General features: G+C 34.9%; 1 protein-coding gene across 1 annotated transcript; it reads left to right on the top strand.

Annotated features, from left to right (window-relative positions):
• Positions 1-20: 20 nt before the first annotated feature.
• On the top strand, positions 21-23,166 carry LOC129938893 (lysosomal acid glucosylceramidase-like). Its single transcript, XM_056046716.1, has 11 exons — positions 21-94; positions 7,546-7,708; positions 7,876-8,026; positions 8,093-8,234; positions 15,026-15,182; positions 15,254-15,417; positions 20,485-20,614; positions 20,689-20,802; positions 20,872-21,214; positions 21,289-21,454; positions 22,938-23,166. The coding sequence occupies exons 1-11, from the start codon at positions 21-23 to the stop codon at positions 23,035-23,037; spliced, it is 1,704 nt and encodes a 567-aa protein (XP_055902691.1). The 3' UTR covers positions 23,038-23,166.
• The last annotated feature ends 1,556 nt before the right edge of the window (positions 23,167-24,722 follow it).

Here is a 24,722-nt window from a genome sequence, read left to right as displayed (position 1 = left end):
GTCCCGTTTGCTCGGCGATTATGGCATTTGCCAAGGAATCTTTAATGAACCGCATGAAGATCTCAGATCGCCATTGTGTCATGTCATTTCAAAGGTAAAAGTGATTAAGTATCGCTCTGTTTTCCAGGTCGTGGTTCTGTTGAATGTTAACATTTACCTTGTACACTTGCTGGAAAGCAGCTCCCACCGCCTCCACTTTTTCACTCGGATTTTTATTTATATAAAAGTCATTGTCAAAGATGGCTTCTTCTGGATCTATGTGCGCTGTCGTGAGTACGTCCCTGTTTTCTTCAGTTCTTTGGATTTTCAGACACGGAACGTCATTATCGTTCCATTTCCTGAATATCTTGTTGATTTTAGGGAACATACTAGGGTCATTGGAATTAACTGACCGGATCTTACGATCCCTTGTTAATTGATAACCTTTAGTTCTCCTTGATTGATAATTCTTATTAACGACTTCAGAGTCCTAACCTCCAAGTCGTGTGGGTCTGTAAGTCGTCTGTTCAAGTTTTTGAGTCTTGTCAGTAAGCCACTCTTGTTCATACGTAGTGCGTCAATAATCGCGTTTCTGTAGGCGTCCATTTGATCCCATTCCTTGTTCTTCGGTATTGTCTGCTCCATCGTTCATTTTATTATTTCGTCCATCTATTGTAAATGTTAGTCAATTTTTCTATTTGTCAGGTTTCTGTTGTTTGGCGGGGGTACTTCACTCGAACGAAGAACGAGGCCAGCGCATTTTACTGCATTTGTAAGAGTGCGTTGCAACGTATTCCTCCAACTCCACGCGTTCTTTCGGAATTTGCATTTCAGCAGCCAATCTGCAGTGATCACTGTCCTTAAGCAGTTTCGAGGGTGATTACCCACTTTGTCTGTAACTGTGAGTCTGGTGTCGTAAAGCAAAAGATCAAGAAAAGAGACGGTTCTTGGATACGATGGCTTTTCAGTAGCCATCAGGTCGACGCCATATTCAACGCTGTAAAAATTCATCAAAAGATGGTTACTTCTGGGATTACTATGTTGATTGCCCCAATCTTCATGTTTTGCGTTCAAATCACCGGCCAGGATGAAATAGTTTTTTCCAAGCTCAGTTTCAGTTCCCTAAAAAGAATCTCGAGTTCTGAAGCAAAGTGAGTAACCTGCGGAGCTCCAGCCGCATAAGCCCAAACCATATATATCCGCTTCCCTTGAGTGAGAGAGATGTGAACAACGCAAACTTCTAGCGTCTTTAGCTTTTGCAATTCATTGTTGTATATGACTTTATAATTAATACCTTTTCGCAGAAAGAGATCGAAACCGCCCCCTTAAGTGGCACTAACCTTCGATATTCGATAAAATGGCGGGATGTTCTCAATATTTTGACAGAAAGTAAAAGAAACAGTATAGTCACGAGTTGTCAAAATAACCCGACTCTATCGGAAAACCATATAGTAAATTTTAATAGTTTGAACCAAAGCTGTTTTATTTTCAGCTAAGTTTGACAGGTGTCAGGTTTCAAATTCAAGCGCTACAACTATGAAACTAAGAAATGAATGACCATTTACATAGATAAATATGTACTGAATGAAAACAAAATAAAACTTAGAAATTCCAATCATTAAAAAAAAATTATTAAATTTAGCAGCTGCTCGTTATCGCTTTATCTTCAAATAAGGGAATAACCTACGTCCACATGACACACATTATTTAGGATAGATATGAATGTATGTAGACAAAATGGCACATCTGGCAAATTTGAAATTACATAGTTATGTTTGAGGTTTCATGTTCCAGTTGATTTCTTAATGGATTTGATGATTTTTGATGTATTCCAAAATTACAACTTGGTTGACATATCAAGTTCTAGTGTAAACTTAGCATAGTTAGGAATTTAGAGATATAACAATGTTTTCTTTTTGGATAACAAAGTGTTGTTAGAAATCCCCATTATAACTATTTTTAACATTTCTTAGCTTCATATTTGATTTATTTTTTGAAATAAATCATATGTAGGTAATGTACTATATCTACATTTCTCTCGTCATCGTCATTTGAAATTTGTTGTTTCTATAGAAGTTGATATCAATTGTTTATGTTTACTGTAAATGGCATAATATCATTTAATTTATCAGCAAAAGAAATGAAATTGTCAAATTTTATCGTTTGCAAAAGATCAGAAGTAAAAAATAAAAATAAATACTTATTTGAAAACTAGGTAGGTACAACTTCTCAAAAGATACGCTATACTCGTGCTCTGCTCAACGCTCAGTCAGTGTTTTACTGCGAGTCGGGGAAGTGGTGTACACTTCTTTTTGTTTAATTTAATTTAATTTAATTTTGTTTTCTTTTTACTGACCGGGTGGTGCTGTCGTGATAATGAAAGTCTCTAGTTTCATAGCGACACTCGTCTTTCTTTTTTGCATTTGCGAAAGTGTTAGATTGTGTTGTAAGTAAAATTATTCAAATTCAAATATTAGTCATACTATTTATGTATATGTATATACAAAATTAAAATTCAAAATAAAAAAAAGCTTTTGAAATAGTCAAATGTAATTTAAGTGGAGGTTAGGCAACATAGGGTAAATAACAAATGTATGCAGATTATAGTTGTAGCTAACCTACCTAACTTTTAATCTTTGCTATGAAAAGAACTATAAAATGCATATCTATAATTGCAAAGAAGTACAGGGTTATCCATTTTGCGGTTTTAAAATTAAACGTAAAAAAGAGGCTGGGATGCGACACACACTGATAACTTCCAATCCCGTCTGTCGATTTGACTTGCTTAAAAGTTTATAGGTTTACGTGTTGATTTAAAAAAGTTGAATAATTCTTAAAAATTTTGAAATTGTCAACAACATTTTTCATATAAAAAAATAGTAATGTTTGAAAATATTGTTTTAGTCAAAAACAAGTTTTTACCCATTTTAGTTAAATTTTTACAAATTGGATGAATGAAATTATTTTGAGAGATATCAAGAACCGAATATCAATTCTTACCAAATTTACGTACCATTTTTGTAGACTTTATTTTTTTATGAAAAACGGACTGTTGGATTTTTATAAAAAAAACTACTGAATATCGAAAACAATATTTTCTTTGAAATAAAAAGAGTTTCAAGACAATATTTTTAATTTTTGAAAAGCTTTTTGAGTCGAATGTAAATTTTTATTAAGTTTTAGTATTGTTTTTTTGTGAGTTTTTATTTTTTGTAAAAAAATGTCAATTCGATTTTTCTCAAAATTTTAATGAATGTTGACATCAATATTTTTTTTTTAAAGATAATGTAGTTTAAAGCCAATATCTAAAAGTTTTAAAAAAATATTTGAGTCGAAAATCAATTTTTACCAACTTTTATTAATTTTTTTGTTAAAGTTTTTATTTTTTGTAAGAAAAACTGTTAATTCGATTTTCTAAAATGTTGCTTAATGTTGAAAACAATATTCCTTGTAAGTTAAAATTAGTTGGAAGCCATAATCTCAAATTTTGACAAGGTGTTTGAGTCGAAAATCAATTTTTACCAACTTTTGTTAAATTTTCTTTTAAGTTTTCTCAAAATTTTACTGAAAAGTAAAAGTTTACTAAAAGTAAATGTAATTTTCAAAAATTCAATTTTTATCAACTTTGAGTAATGTTTTTTTTTTTAGTTTTTTTTTATAAAAAATACTGTTGGTTCGATTTTTCTCAAAATTTTACCAAATATATTTTGAAGATAAAATCGATTTGTATTCGTAAAATTTTCGAGGTAACAAATTTTTTTTAACTTCCCATAGGAAGTTATTGTAATGGGTCCGATTTGTCAAATTGAAAATTTTGACATTTCTCGACGTTTCAAGGTCCCTAGAGTGGAAATAAAAGATTTTTAGAAAGATGTCTGTGCGTGCCTGTGTACGTACGTTCGTATACGTTCGTACGTTTTCGACGTTTTTTTCGTCTTCCATAGCTTAACCCATTAACACCCAAAGGTATTTAAAATAAAAAATATTTGTTTTTTTATAGTATTTTATGTTTATTAAGGTGAAAGTTAAGATATATTCAAAAAAAAAATTGTATTTAACAATTATGGGTGTGTTCTTCTTTTAGTACAATGGGGTCATGCATACCATATTAATTTTCATTAACATGAACATTTTTCACCCTTTTCCAATACATAGTGTTACATTACACATTTCACAGCACCGATTTTCGATTTTAAAGAACATTGGCGACATCTTAGTTGATTTGAAAGTTTTTTGGGAAAGTGGTACCCTTGGCTCTCCACAATGCTTCGCTTGACTGTGAGTCTAGGTTGTCCTTGGTTTAAAGTATGAAACCGGAGGTAATGTAGTGTTATTGATCTCGTGAATTCTAGTAGATCGCCTTTGTAGCTGTTTGCTAGCTTGTGGAGCCTCCAGGCATTGGACGTAGTAGACGATATTATGGCTGTGAATAGGTTCCACCACCACTTTTTGATTCTTATTTCAATGGAGTAAGTGTTGCTGAACTGGTCATGCAGATCAACACCACCCATGTTCGTGTTGTAGTTTTTGAAAAGAAGTGGCTGAAGAGTATTGACTTTCTTCTGCTTATCCTTGCTCCACTGTTTTACATTTTCAAGAGGTTCGATCTGGTCGTAGTTCGTGGCCATCGTTACGTTGCTATTGTCCTTCCATTTGACAAAATGCAATTCATTTCTCTTATGAAATTGGTGGTCAAAAGCTCCCCTTTTCTGCTTTTGAAATTCTTTATTAGAAGGAAGAGGACATTTTTTAACCAATTATCCCGAGCTGTTCCGGTTGCTTTAATTTTTTTTTCTTTTAAAATCTTCATTAGGCTATAACTAGTAAAAAAAGTTATCGAAATAAATAACATGGTCACTTGGACAGTCAACATTCCTTAGAAGGTCGAGAACCACTCTAGACCCTAATGGTAGGGCTTTCAATGAAGGCGTAGGTAATGTAGTATATGTAGCCATCCAATTTTTGAAACCAAATCTTACAGGCTTTCCTCTTATAAATTGCTTAGAAGAATGTCGACCGAAATACTTCACCATTGATTCGTCTATAGATAAATGCTCATGCATATATGTACCCCCACTTTTGAAACTTTTGGCAAAAAAGTTTACTGAGCGGTCGGAGTTTTGCCATTTTATCGTTCATGTCAAGGTTATTATTATCAGCAAAATTAATGAATGGTTTTATTTCTTGAAATCTGTTCCTGGACATACTGTTTGCAATAATTTGTACATGTGTATCAGCTGCTTGTTTCCAGTACATGAATTGCTTCAGAGTGATAGCCCGAAAATAGAAAGATTAGAATAAGTTGCCTTACCTCGACATCAAAAAATTTTTTAAACTTTGTTGAGGCCAACCAAATCAGAAGCGCAGCTTTGGATTCTAGCCAAATAATTCGTTGTTGAATTTATTCCATCTGTTGACGTAATTGACTTTGTCCATAACGGTGGAGAAATTGACTTTCTATGCCCAGGCAATGGAATATCATCTTCGCTGTCAAATTTACTGTCGTCTTGGGCTAAATAAGATTCCACAAAAATCTGGAACATCTTGTGGTAACTCTATTGTCTTTAAGTTATCTTCATCGATATCTTCTTCATACGTAACATAGTCCACCGGTGGAGGAATCATGACGATATCAGCGTTGACTATCTTCGTATTAATATCAATTTCTTCCAGGGCGGAATCCAGATTGTGGAAACGTTTTCCATAAAATATTTTTGTAGAAATAGATCTAAAATCTATTTTGGATACTTAAAAGAAAAGTGTATATGCATGAACGCACTGTCCTTTTTAAAGTACATCTAACTTAAGCTTTGCTTACCTCCGTATGTTTATACAAAACTATGTGGGGACTAATTTTTAACTGATCTTTATGTTTATTTCTAATAAATTCTGCAGAAACAATCAAGTTATCTCGTTGATTGAATTTTTTGAAGATACAAACTTTTTTGATGGAAGCGAAACTAAGAATATTTTAAAATGCTTTGCGCAAAAAGACAATGCAACACACGCCTACTTCGATAAAAAAAAATTGTTTTGAAAAATTCAAAAATACTCAATAAAGCCGAAAAAATCTTTAAACAGATAATTTTTATTTCATAGCCTACTTTTATATGCAAATAAAGTAACTACATTTTGCTGTACTCTAAAAAGGACAGTGTGAGAGAATGGGTTAAGAACCAGAAGAGATATAGACTTCAAATAAATTTTGTTATACAGATAATAAGACAGAAAGATGCAGAAAGGGCTCTCAAAAAAATTGCGTGGGTGGTTTTTTTTACCATAGCAGTTTGAAAAAAGGTGAAAATTATGGTTAGTCCTAAATATCTTACGAACCAAAAACGCTAGAGACTTGAAATAAATTTTATATAATACATTGTAACGTTATATCAAAGAAATATCAAAGAAGTATATTTTTTGAAAAAAAAATCCATTTAACGTTTTTTTTTATAAATCAAAAAAGCTGAAAAAAAATTTGTCACCTCCAAAATTTTATGATTTAAATATGATTTCATTTTGTCCAACGAAAAATAATGTTTTTGATATCTGGTAAAATTTTGAGAATAATCGAATTGACAGTTTTTTTGGTAAAAATTGAATATCTTTTCAAAAATTTGAAATTTAGGCTTCAAACTTATTTTATCTTATAAAAAATATTGATTTCAAAATTCTGAAAAATGTTAAGAAAAATCGAATTGACAGTTTTTGTACAAAAAATTAAAAACCTAAAAAATATTTAACAAAAGTTGGTAAAAATTGATTTTCGATTCAAATATCTTTTTAAAAATTTTAAATATTGGGTTCAAACTAATTTTATTAATAAGAAATATTGTTTTCAACATTCAATAAATTTTTGAAAAAATTGTATTGACAGTTTTTTTACAAAAAATAAAACTCTAAAAAAAAAACAGTACTAAAACTTGGTTAAAATTTATTTTCGACTCAAATAGCGTTTCAAAAATTAAAAATATTGGCTTCAAACTTATTTTATTTGACAGCAAATATTGTTTTCGATATTTAGTAATTTGTATATAAAAATCCAACAGTCCGTTTTTTATTAAAAAATCAAATCTACAAAATTTGGTAGAAATTGATACGAGTACATATAGACAAACTTTTAAGCAAGACAAATCGGAAGACGAGATGGGAAGTTATCAGTGTGGGTCGCATCCCTGTTTTTTAGTTTTTTGATTCATAAAAAAAAAGTTGATTGGATATTTTCCAAAAATATACTGACTTGGTTTTACGTTACAATATATTTAAGTTTCTAGCGTCATTGGTTCGTAAGATATTAAGGGGTTAACCAAAATTTCCACCTTTTTTTTTAAACTGACATGGAAGAAAAAACCACCCACGCAATTCTCTTGAGAGCCCTTCCTGCATCTTTCTGCCTTATTATATGTATAACAAAGTTTATTTGAAGTCGATATTTTTTCTGGTTCTTGAGCTATGGACGACGAAAAAATCTTTTATATAGACTCTAGTGAACTTGAAAGTCAAGAAATGTCAACACTTTCAATTTGACAAATCGGACTCATTACGATAACTTCCTATGGGAAGTTAAAAAGATGTGTTTATAAAAGTTTATTTTGTTTTAGTCGCCACCAACACGCCGTGTGCACTTCGTTCTTCTAAGTATGGATTTGTTTGTTTCTGCAATGTTACTTATTGCGATTACCTGGAACCTGTCAGTCCTAAAGTCGATGGTTTTGTCCTGACCTCGTCAAGCAAAGTGAGTATTTCAATCATGTTAAATTTTAATGTTTTGAAAGAATGGTCAACATTTTAAAGATGTTTAGCTGATATCGCTTGCCATTCTTTACGACTTACTTAATTCGATTTTAATATCAAAATGAAACCTTCTATTGGAAAACCCTATACATAAATTTCTACTTTCAGGAAGGATTACGTTTTTCTAGAAAAATAGGTCAATTTTCTAATAACACAATAAAAATCAATGACTACTCAGAATTGAAGGACATTACCAACGAACCAAATGTCCAGCTGATTAAGAGAGGAAACAGAGAAAATAAAATTATACAATCAAAAGGTTCGAAAGTTTGTTGTTAATAAAGTAATTGATTAATATAAACTTATTATTTTGTTGTGTTCTTAGCTTCAAAGCCTCGAGACGTAACTATTAAAATTGATCGAACTAAAAAATATCAGGAAATTGTTGGTTTTGGAGGAGCGTTTACTGGTGCGGTATCAGATAATTTGAAGCATTTACCCCAAGAATTGCAAGATGCAGTTTATCTGTAAGTATAAAATAGTAAATAATTTTAACTTTTAAATTATTTTTTTAATCTGTTGTTCTTTTAAAAAATCTAAATTCATATATGTATAAAAATAAATGTAAGAAAATAATTGTATTTATTTGTATTTAATTTATATATCTTTGAAAACATTTAATTTAATATTTTTATTCTATCCAAGCAATTATATTTACATTGGCACTCATATTATTTTAAAGCATACTTTAACGCTAAGGCATTCAAATAACCTTAAAAGCAACTTCGGTATCCTTTGTAAAGTACTTACTTCGGGTGGCCTTAGAGTCCTGTGTGAAATAGGGCCCCAACCAACAAACTTCTTCATACACCTCGGTCCCTATAACGATGTCTCTAGTTGTGCACTCCAAGTTCAATTTCCACTTGTGCGAGCCACCTGATCCGCGGTCTTCCTTTACTGGTTAAGCCTGCGTCACTGTATAGCCCGTACAGCTCGTCATTCCATCTTCTCCTCAACTCACCTTTTATGCATACGGGACCGTAGATCAAGCGAATAACTTTTCTCTTAAAACCACCCAAGGTGCTTTCATAAGCTTTTTTATTAGTCCATACTTCTCAAATCCGGGATGATAAGTGTTCGCTCGAAAGGCCTTACTACTTAATTACTTTCTTAGATGTAGCGGTTAGGAAAAGTAATTCTTCGTTTGATCTCAGCGCTGTTATTGTTATCTGTGTTTATAGCGAAGCCTGAGTAAACAAAATCCCTAACTACCTGGTAGTTATTACTGTGAATGGTGACGTTTTGACCCATACGTTCGTCGGTGTTACAGGGGTTTTCTTTTTTACGTAATTTTTTTTTGCCCATATTAACCATCAAATCTATTTTCCCCGCCTCTTATTCTCGGAGGGTAATATCATCTTAACTCTCCTCACTCTATCAAGGATTATAAATAGTGTCATTACTACACCAAGACAATTATCAGCTTCGCGAATATATTTTGTACGATTTTTAACGGCATGATATAACGTAACGGCCGTCCAATTGCTAAACCACAAGAACCCCGACAAAACCGACGAGCTAACCTTTGGCCATGCAAGCATGCCGCGGTAAGGAAATTGGGCACCCATACACTTTACTGCCAGGACAGTTTTAGAGTCCCTGTAAGCTCCAATCAATGTGTTCCAACATCTTCGAAAACCTCTAAATCTGCAGACATTGAAAATTATGTTGGAAAACCAGTTATTGATGATTTTACCAAAGCTTTGCTTCTTCAACAGCATTGGGTGCCCCCCAATAACTATATATTCCCTCACTGTATAGTTATAAAAAAAGGAAAAAAACAAAAAAAGATCACGTCTCGAAAAGTTCCATTGGTTGGTTTTGTCTGATAAAGATGAAGGCCTCTATTGTAAGTTTTGCGCATTATTTAACATAGCGCCTGGAGGTGGTTTCCAATCAAAGACAGCTCTAAAGCGACTTGTGAAGGAACCGTTAAAAATGTTTGACGATTTGCTTGGTGAGAACGGTGCTTTGTCGATCGACCAGCGAAATCACTACCACCAAATGTCCGTTGAAGCTGGTAAACATTTTCTAAAAACGTATCACAATCCTGAGGCGGACAATATAAACCAGGTGAATGCGCAAAGGTTAGAACAAGTTAAAGAAAACGGGGAGAGATTGAAACCAATAGTCAAGACCGTCATTTTTTGTGGTCTACAAAATATACCTCTACGTGGTCATAGAGATGATGGGAGGCTATCAACCCATTTTGAAAATGATAGCATTGCAGGAACTGAGGGAAATTTTAGAGCGCTATTAAAATTCCGGATTGAATCAGGCGATATTTCCTTGAAGAATCATTTAGAAACAATGCAAATTACATAAGCAAAACAGTGCAAAACGATTTGATAAATATTTGTGCAGAGGTAATTCAGGAAAAAATTATAGCAAACGTAAAGCAAGCTAAATTTGTCGCTATCCTTTTTGATGAAACGACAGGCCTTTCTCATGTGTCGCAACTTAGTTTATCGAACAGATATTTGCATAACGGATGTATAAGGGAAGACTTTTTGGCATTCTGTTATGCATATGAAATGGTTCTAGAAGATGAAAATAGTACAGAGCCTAAGTTGACTGGAATTGCTTTAGCAAAATTTGTTGAAAACATGTGTTCTAAATTCAACATAGATTTATTTTATTGCATTGGAATCGGAACAAATAGCTGTTCTGTTATGGCTTCTGAAACCAAAGATGCTGTACAAGAGCTTTTAAAAAAAGCGATACATGGCAAACGCTGTCCTTGTAGCAATCATATTCTCAACAATTCGTTGGCTACATCATCTAAAATAGTTTCTTGTCGAAACACATCTTCAACAATGAACAAAGTGGTAGCATTTGCCAATGCTTCGGCTAAAAGGCACGCCATTTTCAAAAAAGAACTTGGTACTTCTATGCAAAGCATTTGCGAGACCCGTTGGGTGGAAAGACACGATGGACATCTTCAATTTCAAGGAGAAAATTTATCAAACATTTGTAGCGCACTTCAAATAATTTCTACCTGGCAGGAAAGCAAAACAGCCAGTGATGCACATTGCTTATTGCAGACAATAAAAAGTTCTGATTTCATTGTTTCTTCTATTTGCTTGGTTGACGTCTTAGGTTCGTACAAAATTTTTGTTATTCTGTGTTTTTAGTTTTAAATAAATAAATTTTATTTACAAAGCCGTAACTGTTTCGTTGAGCAGACTTTTGCAAACAAAGTCACTCGACATAAAAAGAGCTACAGATGCCCTAGGATATACGATGACGGTTCTACGTGAAAAGAGACAGAATGCAACACAAGTTTTTCAACAACTGTTTTACGAAGCAATTCAAATAGCCGAGACGTTAGGTGTTGATATAAATTGCCCTCGGTTAGTGTCAAGGGTGAATAACATCCCTAATCAATCAGCTGAGGAATATTTTCGCAGGGGTGTATACATTCCTTTGCTGGATTCTATCATAAACGATTTGGGAGACCGTTTATCACCCGAAGTTCTTGACCTCTTCCAACTGGGAATTTTTTTGCCAACAAAAAAAGTTGACGATTCTGACATTGAAACCGTCAAAAAACTTGGTTATAGTTATAAACTATTTGTTAAAGACACTCCATGCAATGTTCTGGTAAACGAATACAGATTATGGATGGTACAATGTCAGGGGAACCCGATGGTGTTTCAATCTGTTACAGACGTTATTGAACAATGTGATGAAAACCTCTTTCCTAACATTACATTTTTTTTTAAATATACTTGCTACACTACCTGTAAGCGTAACTACAGCAGAGCGATCTTTTTCTACCCTACGTCGACTAAAAACATGGTTGCGGACTTCAATGGTTGAAGAACGCCTTACCGGACTGGCACTTCTCCATGTTTATAACGATGTTTTAGTGGATGCTGATGATGTAATCGATCGGTTTGCAAATGAAAAAAAAAGAAAATTAGTTATTTAAAAACAAACAAAACATTAACTTTTAAAACAATGTTTTTAACCTTAAATTTTATTTTTAAACAATATTTTTTATTTAGTTTAAGCTTATAGTAAATGGCAACAAAATCGTTTTTTTTTTATTTTAAAACAATTATTGGTATTTCATATTTAACTAGTATTTTAAGATCTTAAAATAAACAACGTTCCTAACTGAAATGTATTATAATTCCAAGAAATTATTAATACATTGTTTTCGTTAAAGACTCATATTGCTTCTATGAAAAACGTGTACCTATTTACTTATAAAAGGAAAATTTATATAAACTTTAAAAAATAACTTAAAATATACCTAACTTCTTAAATATTTTTAGCTAGTGTATCTAATAAAGTAAGTTTTTTTTTAAATTGATTTAAAATAAAAAAAATAATGTTAATGAATATTAAACTTGTATTTTTGTGGCCCCCCTGTTTTCAAAGCTAGATCCGCCCTTGCCTCAACAATCAACTTCATTAAAGATTTGAACTTCGTTTTCTAATGCTATTTTTTTTATTTTTGCTAAATTTCCAAATAGTCAAAAGTTTCATCTACATATTTCGTTAGCATAAAGCACATGCTTTGGCCTTTGACCATTCAGGAGCATTATTTTGAAACTCACCTCTCGCTGAGGTTTCATCCCTAAGTCAAGCAAGTGGGATATCGTCTTCACAGCTTTTGCAGTTTATTGATGAAAAAGTCATTTCTCTGCATATTCCGTAAGAAAAAAAATTAGCACGGTTTTCGCCAGTGTACTCAATTGAGTACACCACTTTTGTAGACCACTTACCAGGAGCAAAAAACAATTTTCGTAATGTGAATTATTTACAATGTTGATCTTTGGTAGAAAAAAGTATTTAACAACTGGTAATTCAGGAATTTGTCAAAACTTTAAATTTTGACTAACCTTTTACTTTCGCAAGGACACAAAACAGCTTGAAACAAAAAACACAAGTCCCAAAAGTTGACCAAATAACTTCAAAATAGCTTTCAACCTCAAAGAAATTATTCATAATGTCAAAACTCAAAAGACATGTCCATTAGGGTGTCTCGATTTTTTTTTTTGAATTCAGGTTTTGGGCACTAACCAAAAGTTGCCTTTATATATCATGATGTCAAGTAAAAAATTTTTGAAAAAAATTGCGATCTTGTACTGCCCCAAAGTCATACAAAACTTCTCCGGAAACCAAAAAAAAACTAGTAAAAAAAATAAATGTTCCTCAGAATAAAACCATTTTTTATTACTTTGGTGACATTAAATTTTATTATGGATGGATGGATATTTCAAAAGAAGATTCCGGTGATGATCCTGATGACAAAGTTGAATTTGTATCTTGACGAGCAGGTGAGGGTGGTATTTCATCGTTTTGAATTTCCGATATGAAAGCTCTACTAGTTGACGGAGTGTGTTCCAAAACAGATTGCGATGCTGATGCAGATGGAATATTAACATTAGTGGCATGTTTTATAAGTGATGCATCATGTCTTCTTTTCCTTTGAAGGCATGCTGAAATCTGCTTTGTTACTTTGACATCAACATTGCTTATAACCATTTTTCGTTGCGTTCGTTGATCCATTAAAAATTGTCTTTCTCTTACTGGCACTTTGAATTGTTTTTCACACTGGCATGAATTCAAATCCTTACATTTGCATATCGCGATATCAAAAAGGCAACGAGATTTTTCTTTAAAAATTTTAATGCGATTTTTGTAAGACTCTACGTCTTTTCTGGATTTGTAGGGTTTCAATAAGTTTCGGTATTTCTCATGATAACTTTTTATTTTACTCGAAACTGACCGCTGGTCTATTACAGCTGGTATGGACGCAAACTCCCACAGTTTAATTAATTTTTCACTAATTACTTCAGATGTATTGTAAACCGAGTTCTTGAATTCTTTTGGTTTATTCCGACTAATCCACAAAAAACATAGAATAACATCTTCATATGTTGGAAGTACATTTTTTGGTAAGTCTCGACCAAAACCGAAAACTGGACACATCAAATCACTCCGTAAAACTGACATTTCTCTATATGAGGAAAATTAAGCACTTGTCGACGCAGAAAAAAAACACTTCTAAATGATATTGCTAGGTCTAATACAAAAACTTTTTTGTTTCAAGATATGGGTTCCGGTTTATATTTAAAAAATTCTATAGGGAAGGGATGGCGATTTTCAAAAATTACGGTTTTCAGTTTTTTTTCAGTTCTTTCGCTTTGTTACCCCTTCAGTTTAACCTTCCAGTTTTAAGCGGACAGAAAAACCGTTTTTTTGAATAACCGGTTTTCGTTTCTTGTTCGAAACAAAATTCAGATACTGTTAGGCCTACTACATATACTTTTTGGATTAGAGATATGGAATTCCTTGCCTAGGTTTATATTTTTTAAATGCTATAGGGAAGGGATGGTGGTTTTTTCAGAATAACCAGTTTTCGGTTTCTTCGTCACTTCAATTTAACCTGCTGAAAAACCGGTTTTTGTGTAACTGTGACCTGTAAATGTGAATGAAAGTGTTCGTGGTCGCAGTTACGTAAAAATCCGGTTTTTCAGCAGGTTAATCTAAGAAGAACAACTCAACAATTTCCCCTCCTCATATTCCTACCCCTACACTACAGTACCGCTTGGAAATGGAGAAAAACATAACCAAACCAGTACACAAACACAGGCAGGTTATTTGAGAAAACAAAGACTTTGAATGTGAATAGAGCACAAACACAGCCAGATTGAGGGTCAACTCACCCCTTTGCTCCCCCTCTCTTTCCCCTAGCAGACGCCTATGCGTTAGTCTGTTGATTTTTAAATACAGTTTTATATTTAACTTGTAAAATATAAGCAATTTTGTTAATTTGATTTTATATAATTTTTTTTCTCTAGATTTTCCATATTTCGAAAATCTTTAAGGTCCTTGGGGCAGTATTTAAAATTGAAATTTTTTAAAAATATTTTGGATTCCTATTGAGAGGCTATTATGACACCTTTTATTATATCGGGCTATATGCCCGAACCCCATCAAACAAAAAAAAAAAATGCATACAATTTTTTTATCAATCGATCCACCCTAATGTCCATGCTTGCTTTCACATTAAACGAAAATTTAAATGAAAGCCTACTATTCGAGAAAAATTAAACTGAAATTTTCAAAAATACTGTACTCAATTGAGTACAGTGGCAGCTAATAGAATGAGAACTGTTGAAAATTTTGCGCCATTAAGTTTTTCAATCTAATTTTGGTTCATTTTTATCTTATTTTCTAGTATTTTGTTTTACCTCATTATATTATATTATTTGTACTTATTTTAAAATATTACTTTCAGATCATACTTCTCAAAAAAAGGAATTGGTTACAGCATGATTCGCATGCCAATTGGTGGTTGTGATTTTGATTTAGAACCTTGGGCTTACAACGAGCTTCCAGAAAATGATGTCACCTTATCTAATTTTACTAAATTAAACTATCTTGATGAAACCAAAGTAATTTTCCAACAATTTTATAAACATGAAGATTTGGAATAATTAAATTTGTTAAATATCATACATTTTAGATAGAACAAATTAATCGACTAAAATCAGTTGCAAATATAACAAATATAAAAATTATGGGAACAGCATGGAGTCCACCGAAATGGATGAAAACTATAAATTCATGGACTGGACTAAATTTTCTCCAAACAAAATACTATCAAACCTGGGCTGATTATCATCTAAGGTAATTGAAAAAAAACGTGTACTCAAATATGATATTTCAAAGATTAAAAAAAAAACTAAGTGGGAAATTCTATAAAAATACAGAAATAAACCTAAATAACTTTAAAAGAATGAAATAATGATGTGGCCATTGTGAGCTAAAAACATTGGCGCAACATTTTAATGAACCTATTGTTAAAGGCTTAACGTTTTACTTAAAAGCAATTTTCTAAACATTTAGCAATTAACTAAACTATTCTTTTAGTTTTTCTAACTAGTAGACTGATAATTCTCTTTTATTGAAAAAATGCCATCCGAACAAGGTCTAAATAGTGACAGTTCGTAAAAATTAAGAAAGAAAAAAAGGTTAATCGGATTGGAATTGGAATTCCCAATTGTAGACTGGACCATTCTATTTACTGCTTTTTTAGGATTAATTCTACAAATGTCAAATGGATTTAGCAAAATTTTAAAAGTTAAAGCACCCATTCCGCAATTTTTTTGCACCAATCCTTGAGGCAATTTTTAACAGCTGTCTTTACCTGGTTCGCTCGGCATGGAGAGAAGTTAAAGTTGTTTTTATACCCAAAGCAGATTTATACTAGCAAATCAATCCTAAAGATCTACGACCTACATATAAGGCTATCATCATTCCTTCTTAAAACCTTGGAAAGATTGAAATCCATTTAAGGGCAAGTATTGATACAAGGCTTCTGTCTACGTCTCAACATGCCTACTGTAAAGGTAAATCGGTGGAAACAGCGTTACACACCTTAGCACGCACCGTCGAATATTCCCTCCATCATAAAGAGTTCACTATGGTTGCTTTCCTTGACATCGAAGGTGCCTTTAACAATGTGGACACATCTGTATTAACATCTGCAATAACATCTCTAAATGTAGAGAGTTCGCTTTGGGAGTTAATTAATTTAATGCTTACTAGGGGAATAATTAACTCAAAACTGGGCAACTCTTCTTGCAGACGATTCGTTAGTAGAGGGACACCGCAAGGTGGTGCTCTATTTCCTCTCCTCTGGAACCTACAGTGCTGAATAAAATCCTAACTAGTCTGGATACGGAGGGCTTCAGAGTAATAGCCTATGCGGACGACGACGTTGCTATAGCAGTTTCAGGAAAGCGTCTTAACACCTTAAAAGAACTCTTGCAAAATTCCTCACATTTACAGTAGGCATGTTGAGACGAAGACAGAAGTCTTGTATCGATACGTGCCCTTCAATGGATATCAATCAATCTTTTCAAGGTCTTAAGAAGGAATGATGATAGACTTATAGGTCGTTCATCTTTAGGATTGACTTGGGAGCATTTACCTGCTTTAGGTATAAAAACAACTTTAACTTCTCTCCATGCCGAGGGAACCTGGACCAGGTAAAGATAGCTGGTAAAAATTGCCTCTAGGATTGGTGCAATTATTTCAGAAGTCTTTTGTAATTCGGCTGGTATTATTTCATCTGGTCCTGCAGCTTTAAATATTTTGAAGCTGTTGAGAGCCCATTGTAGCTTATCCCTTGTGATCAGACCTTGTTGATATGTTGTATTTGAAGTTGAACGTATATAACTGTTGCAAGTTTTGGTAAGAGAACTACCAGGAAAGTGAGTGTCCAATAGTAAGTTCAGCGATTCATTACTTGAATTTGTCCAGGAGCCGTCTGCATTTTTCAAGCAGCTTGGCATAGCTGGATTAGTTGAAAGAATTTTTCGTAACCTAGAGGCTTCAGAAGTTTCTCCATCGTGGCACAGAAGGATCGCCAAGAAGATCGCTTGGATTTCCTTAGTGCCTTCTTGTAGATTCTTAGGGATTCTTTGTAGGAGTCCCAATGAGAGGCTAGTCTTGCAGCTTTGGCCCGGTTGAAAAGTTTCCTGCATTCCTTCCTGAGCGAGTCAAGCTCTGAGGCCCACCATTGTGGTTTCCTCTTTCCTCTTATGTGTATAAGTGGACAAGCAATTTCTAGCGATCTGTAAATAGCTGAGGTAAGGTCTTTGACTTTGTTGTCAAGATCGTTAGCGTTAGAGGAAGGACTAAATAGTCCAGGTTCTAGTAAACTCTGTAATGAGTTCCTGTATGAAGCCCAGTCAGTTTTCCGATAGTTTCGAAAAGTCAATGGACTCGGGTTATCATCCATATTTATATTGAACTGGATGTCTAAGACTTCTTGTCGAGTTTAAGTTATGAAGGTTGGTTCATTTCCAACATTACTTACTAAGAGGTTTGTACCAAGAACATAATCAAAAAGAGACTCACCTCTGTCGTTGATATTCGTACTGCCCCATAAAATATGATGAGCGTTAGCATCGCTCCAAATAATTGGGCGGATCCTTTGCCTTTCCGCTTCAGCGACGACATTCTCTAGGGTTTTTTCCAGGGAGAGGGCCAAAGTGGTCATGGCCAAGATACGCCGACACTAGCCAGAAACTTCCTTTGGTTGTTTTCAGCCTAGCTACGGTGATATCTTTGTCACTGAAACGATGGAGTAAGAATACATTAATGCTACGTTTCACTAGTATGCAAGATCTAGGTTCACCTTTATCTGTCACACAAAGTGTGTAGTACCCAGGAGTCCTGAATCCTCGAACAACGTATCCCACAATCCATTGATCCTGGATCAGGGCAATGTCTTCCCCGTTACTCGCCAGACGGAGAAGAAGTCAGGCTGAGGTGTTGGATATTAATCTGTACTGACTGCAGCATTTTGGCTACAATTAGGCAGATCAACCTCCACCACGGTTTTGTTCTGATCCTCTGAGTCTGAGGATGAACCCAAGAGTTCGTGCTCGATCACAAGGATCATGTTAAGGTCGTCCTTAGTCTCCATTAAGGATGGACTGTCTACGACTTTTGAAGGGGGTGGAGTCGCGATTGGAGAGGACATTGGTGCATCATCACCCTCTGTTAGGAGAGAAGACGGCGCGGCGTCCTAGGTCCACCAACCGCTAGTTCACCTTCGGTTGTTTTTCGAGGCCCGCTTTCCGCATTGAGATCATCTTTTTTATAAATTCTTGGCTAGAGGACCCAAGGATTCTTTATTGAGTACCACAATGGCGCTCCTATAAAGACCCTTCACTTCCTCTAGCTTGGCTATCTTCCAGTTATGCGTCGGAAGGGACGGGTTGCAAACTTTGACCATCTCGAGAATGTCCTCGATACCAGCAGGTTCGATCGGTATTCAAATGCGGGCTCTAGGTCTACTTGGAATGTCTTCCACAGCGACAACCTCGAGCTGCGCACCTGGCCAAACTTCACCTAACCGGCTGACAGCAAGCTTGTATAGGTCACAAGACCTCTGGTCGCCACAAACCATGAGTTTGACATGGCCTTGATGTCAACCCCCATCGCTTATGGAAGGAAGTGGTCCTGGAAGCTCCCTCAAAATGCTCAAAAAGCCACCCGAGAGCTGCCAACTGCCAACGATCAGCCGATATTGTGCCATCAGCATCGCTCCTGTCAATGACGCAACCACGACTTTGCCTTTCGCGACGTCACTGAAACTGGATTGTTTAATGATCGGATTGAGGGGGTTGCTGGTGCTGATGAGAGGCAGTTGGGGAGGAAGAGAAAGGGTGAGGAGTCAGTTGATGTTAATTCATCATTCTGATGTGTAAGGAAAAGATTGGGATTCGGTAACAGCAATTCAGCTAGGTTACTTAGAGTGAAAAGGAGCATAGGAGACATAAAAGTAGGCTGGTATGCCTTGTTTATGTGGGAATGGATGATGATTTTGGGAAGGTAGAGGGATAAGAACGTCCTTTAGTTTCAGGACTCGTCTGGATAAAATTTTCGAGAATCATTGACCTTGCTCAGCTTCTACAATTCGACAAGTTCTGGGAGGATAGGACTTTCCTGGAAGATGGGTCAATCCATTTTTATATAAATGGTTCAAAAACAAAAGAAGGGGTTGGTGGAGGTGTGTACTCTGAACGACTGAAATTAAGTCTCTCATTTCGCCTTCCCAATTATTGTAGCGTGTTCCAGGCGGAACTTTTGGTGATAAAAGAAGTCTTGTCCTGGCTTAAAGAAAACGTGATATCAACATCTGATATACGTATTTAGTCAAGCTGCTATCAAATCACTGGATTCTGTCTCTACAAACTCTATAACAGTCCATAACTGTCGATCATCTCTACTGGAGATGGCGCAACAGTTTAATATTCACCTTTGCTGGGTGCCGGGCCATAGAGACATTCCAGGTAACTGTAAGGCAGATGAACTCGCCAGGAACAGTACAGGCACGTTTGGCTCATACTGGCATTCCAATCGCTACTTGTAAACTGTTGCTAAAGCAAGACGCCGTGAGGAGGGCAGGCACCAGGTGGAACAACATCACTACGTGTCAGGTCATAAAAAACATCTGGCCAACACTGGATTTAAAACGTTCAAGGCGCTTGCTATCTCTAAGCAGATCGCATATAAGCTCGATGATAGGTGTCATAACCGGACGATGTCTAATAGGAAGGCACGCCACGCAGCTAGGCATATTCTCAAATTACTTTTGCAGAAGCTGTATGGACGAGGAAGAGGAAGAAACGGTTCTTCATCTTCTCTGCCCATGCCCTGCTGTGGCTCGAAAACGCAAGAATTACCTAGAAGAATTCTCCTTTAACGATCTAAACGATCTAAATCATATCATTATAATCAGTCTCTCACGTTTCGTAAGGGACTCAAACTGGTTCCATTGAGCTTAGGAGGAAGCCTCAAGATTCACGTGGTTTTACAATGGGCCATTAAACTGGCCTAAGTGTGTCCGTTTCCATCTTGGACCCCCACTTTAACCTACCGAACTATTCCGTTATTTCAACTTTAGCAAATTGTTAAGAGATAGGAAAGGAAAAAGATACAATTTTTTAAATAAGGTAAATCACCCTACTAAACCGTTTTAAATTTTACGAAATTACCATTCCCTCCGAATTATCAACTTATTGGAAAGTGTCGTTACATAAAATAAATTTGACTTCTTTTTAATTAATGAATATTCGAAGTAATGGGGTTCTACTGTATTTGTATTTTTAAGTCTTTGCTATTATTATATACCTTAATCAGTTTTTTTTTCTTTACATTAACTTACGCCTTGAAAAGATTCATCGAACTAATGGCTTCTAAAAATATGCCGATTTGGGCCATCACAACCGGCAACGAGCCATTGAATGGCGTTATCGGTTGGGTTTTTGTACATTTCATGAGTCTCGGATGGACAGCAAGCAGTCAAGTATAATTTTCTAAATTTAAATAATTCATCTAACAAATAAAAGTTCTCATCCTTAACTTATGTAAATCCGAAAGGCCGAGTGGGTTGCAGATAATTTAGGACCGACCATAAGGAATTCAAAATTTAAAGATGTTAAAATTTTCAGCAACGATGATCAAAGATACACGTTCCCGTCTTGGTTCGAATCGGTAAGCTGCCAGACAATGGTTTTAATTTCTTGACATTAATTTGACAAGCAAACAATTTTTATATTTAAGATGAATGAAACTAGAAAAGAATCAATAGACTATTTAGATGGATTAGGAGTACATTGGTATTGGGATGAATATTTAGGACCAAGTTTGATTGATCAAGCTCACGAACTTATGCCTAATAAATTGATTTTCAATACGGAATCATCTTTGGGCGATAAACCTACAAATATACACGCACCGTTGTTGGGTTCCTGGAAACGTGCTGAGAAATATGCACGTTCTTATTTGGAGGATCTTCAACATTCTTTTAATGGATACTTTGATTGGAATTTGATATTAAATGAACAAGGTGGACCGAGTTATGCTGACAATTTTATCGATACTGCAGTTGTTGTAAATACTACAAGTAAGTCTGACTTTTAGGGTTCTTATGGAAATGTTTAAAAGTGTTCTCCCCATTTTCGTAAATATTATTCCCAGGTGGCCAAGAAATATACAAACAACCAATCTTCTATGTTATTGGACATTTTTCAAAATTCATTCCCGAAGGATCAATAAGGATAGATGCTGAACGTTCAAATACAAATATTAACACTGTTGCATTTGTTCGTCCCGATGGAACAATTACTTGTATCTTCTACAATAGGTAAGTAATAAATTATAATTTTAAGGATGCGAAGATACTTAAATATTGAACACTCAACAACAACATACAAAGTTCTTCATAATTGACGAGCGCGGGACGTATTTTAATACTTCCTAAAAATATTCAAAATATCTAACTTATAGACTTCAAAACATAAAAGTTTCATAAAATTGTTTTCGGATGGAATTAATTGCTATATTAACCCACTGTTTGAGTGATTGTTGTTGGGTGTCGTGTTAGGATGCTTCTTCAATAGATTGCTTAGTACAGGGTGAGTACATTTTAAGGGCCGATCGCAGATGTTGATTTTGAATAAAACACAAATTGTATTTAGGAAATTAGTGTCATGGCCTTTGCGTCACTGCTGCATTTGAAGGTCCGAATTTTCAATGGCGCTGAGGCATACTTGAGGTTCTATGCCGTTATTTACCCTGGTTACAAGACGAGATCGAGGAATCGAATCGAATCGAATTGAGATTTCGATCCAGGTATATGGTGGCACTGAATCGAGGAATCGAATTCAAATGGGATCGAAATGACATTTCGGGTTTATTTGTGTGCGTACTGTACTTTTAAATAAACTTACAATCTTAGAACAATGCTCTAAACACAAGGACGAGCGCCAAATTAAATTCAGCTTAGAACCAAAAATACTCCATTTAAATGGAGTCTTGTTGCTTAGAACAAACAAGAGAGACAAAAATTATCGCACGCACACAAGCAAATCCTCACACACCAATAACTCGATTCCCCGATTCAGGTTTACAAACAAATTTTCGATTCGATTCACCTCTTTCAGTGGGATCGGATCGAGTAATCCTATTTCGATCCGATCCAGGTCTATACGGCGCTAAATCCTGATTCAATTCGGATTCAATTCTCCTTGTAAACGCGGTAAATGTCTCAAATTATCTCAATATTTATCTTTCGAATTATTACTGACTTATCGACGTCTATCTTTTCCTTCAAATAACTTTAAATAAAGAAGTCCAACGATGTGAATCCACATGATCTTGGCGTTCAATTGAAATGACCACTACGTGACATAGCACTACCATTGAACTTGTCGCTCAATAGTTAGCTGTGAGGCAAGTGTGACCACGGTCCTGTTGAAACTACATATGGTCCAAATCCATATCTTAATATTTGGGCCATAAAAAGTTCGTTATCATCTCACGATAGAGAACACCATTCACAGTAACTGCCTGACACGCCTCATTTTTTAAAAAGTACTGCCTGATTATTCCTCAAGCCTCTTCGTGGGTGCATTGGTTATTGTTTTAATGCCTATTTTTATAATAAAACTGAATAAGATTAACGCTTTGCTTGACTGTGTATCTTTCCACGGTTCAAATTGAGAAATGTCAAAAGAAATGCAGAAAAAAATTAGACGTTTAGCCGTGGTTCCCTTAAAATTTAACCACCCTTTACTATATACCAAATACTATAAACATTTTTAAATTCTATTTATCTTTATTTTTAGTGCAAAAGATGAAGTAGCCGTTACCCTTGTCGATAGTATCCGAGGCAACATCGAAATTACAATTCCACCAAAATCATTGCACACAATTGAGTATAATTAAGATTTTTTGACAGAAGTCCAAACGATTAAAAGAGGCCAAAGATCATTTTGAGATTGCTTTGTGTGCATGCATTATTTGAATGTGTTTTTAAGACTTGCAACAAAGTCGCATTGAATTGAATTTAATTTGTGTAAAATACTCCATTACGCCATTAAAATTATGTTTTTTTTTTCTATTTATTTGGTTATTATTTTTAAATTTTTAACATTTTTGTTAAACCAACGTATTTGGCTTTCAACATAGTAGGTAGTTATTATATAAATGCTAGAATTTAGAGATTGTAATCATTTTGATGAGAATGTAAAATGTGTTCCGTATTAAAATTCAGAGAAAAAACACTGAAAGTCATAAGACTAACATTTTAAACCCTTGCAACTTTCGATTGTTGACTGCTAATAATTTTTAAATATATTTTTATAACAATCAATTTTGTAAGAAGCTCTTTTTACTGTTCTCGAACACTATTAACAATGTTGGAAAATTTCAATCTCGAAAATGTTGAACATACATTTTTCCAGACCCTATGTCCGTCAAGTTTTAAATTCTATCTCGATATAGTTTTTAATGAGTTTACAAACTTTGAAAATATTTGTTTTTAGGAACGCAGGTTACAAAACTATAGGTCCTTAAGAAAAATATAAAACTGGTACTATTTCATGCCTTACTTTAGTGCCGATGATCCTTTGTTCTTTGTTTCAATCGATTTTAAGTAAGAAGTCCAAAGAACCAGCGATTTGCAAGAGTTATTCTTCGTTTTATTTCAGCGCTGGTGTCATTAATAGCGGTGCCCAGGTAGACAAATTCCTGAACTACCTCAAAGTTATAGCTGTCCATGGTGACGTTTTGTCCAAGACGTTGTCGTTCAGTTTCCTTTTTTGATGACAGCATATACTTGGTCTTGCCCTCATTGACCACTAAACCCATCTTCTTCGCTTCCGTCGCAATGCTCAAAAACGCTCCACTGACATCACGCTTTGATCTGATAAGGACCAACCAGGTTGTTGACGAATGGCTTCAGACGTTCACATAATACGGCAGAAAGAATCTTATATGCAATGTTTAGGAGACTAATGCCTCTGTAGTTGGCGCAGTTTAGATGGTCTCCTTTTTTATGTATCGGGCACACTATGCTGAGATTCCACTCATCGGGCATGTTTTTCGGACTATATTTTGTAGATGAGTTGGTGCATGCTCCCTACCAAATAATCGGCTGCTGCTTTGAATAGTTTGACGGCGATGCCGTCAGCTCCAGCAGCTTTGTTTGACTTAAGTTTAGATATAACTATCTTCACTTCGTCAAGGTCGGGTAGGCGGAATTGTTGATCTGCGTCGCCGAGGTTGAGTGGTTCTATCTCCCTTACAGCAGAATCGCCGTTATTTAATTTGGAGAAGTGGTGTTTCCATATTCTCAACATAGACTGCAGTTCCACTACGATGTTTCCCTGATCGTCCTTACAGGCTTCGGTTCGTTGCTTGTACACTTGGGAGTTTTTTTACCTTTTGGTAAAATTTTCGAAATTCACTCCTATTGTGACATCCCTCTATCTCCTCGATCGTGTGCTTCTCATGCTCTCTTTTTTTCCATCTAAGAAGCCGGTGTTCCTCTCTCCTCTTCTGCTCGTAGAGCTGGAGAGCAGCTCTGGTCCTCTAGTGCAGCGCAGTACCAAAATACTGCAGTTAAAAAA

The sequence above is a fragment of the Eupeodes corollae genome, chromosome 1, assembly GCF_945859685.1.
Source record: "Eupeodes corollae chromosome 1, idEupCoro1.1, whole genome shotgun sequence".
NCBI classification, from domain to species: Eukaryota; Metazoa; Arthropoda; class Insecta; order Diptera; family Syrphidae; genus Eupeodes; species Eupeodes corollae.
Note: the sequence above shows the minus strand (reverse complement) of the source record. Positions and strands in the feature narration are given on the sequence as shown.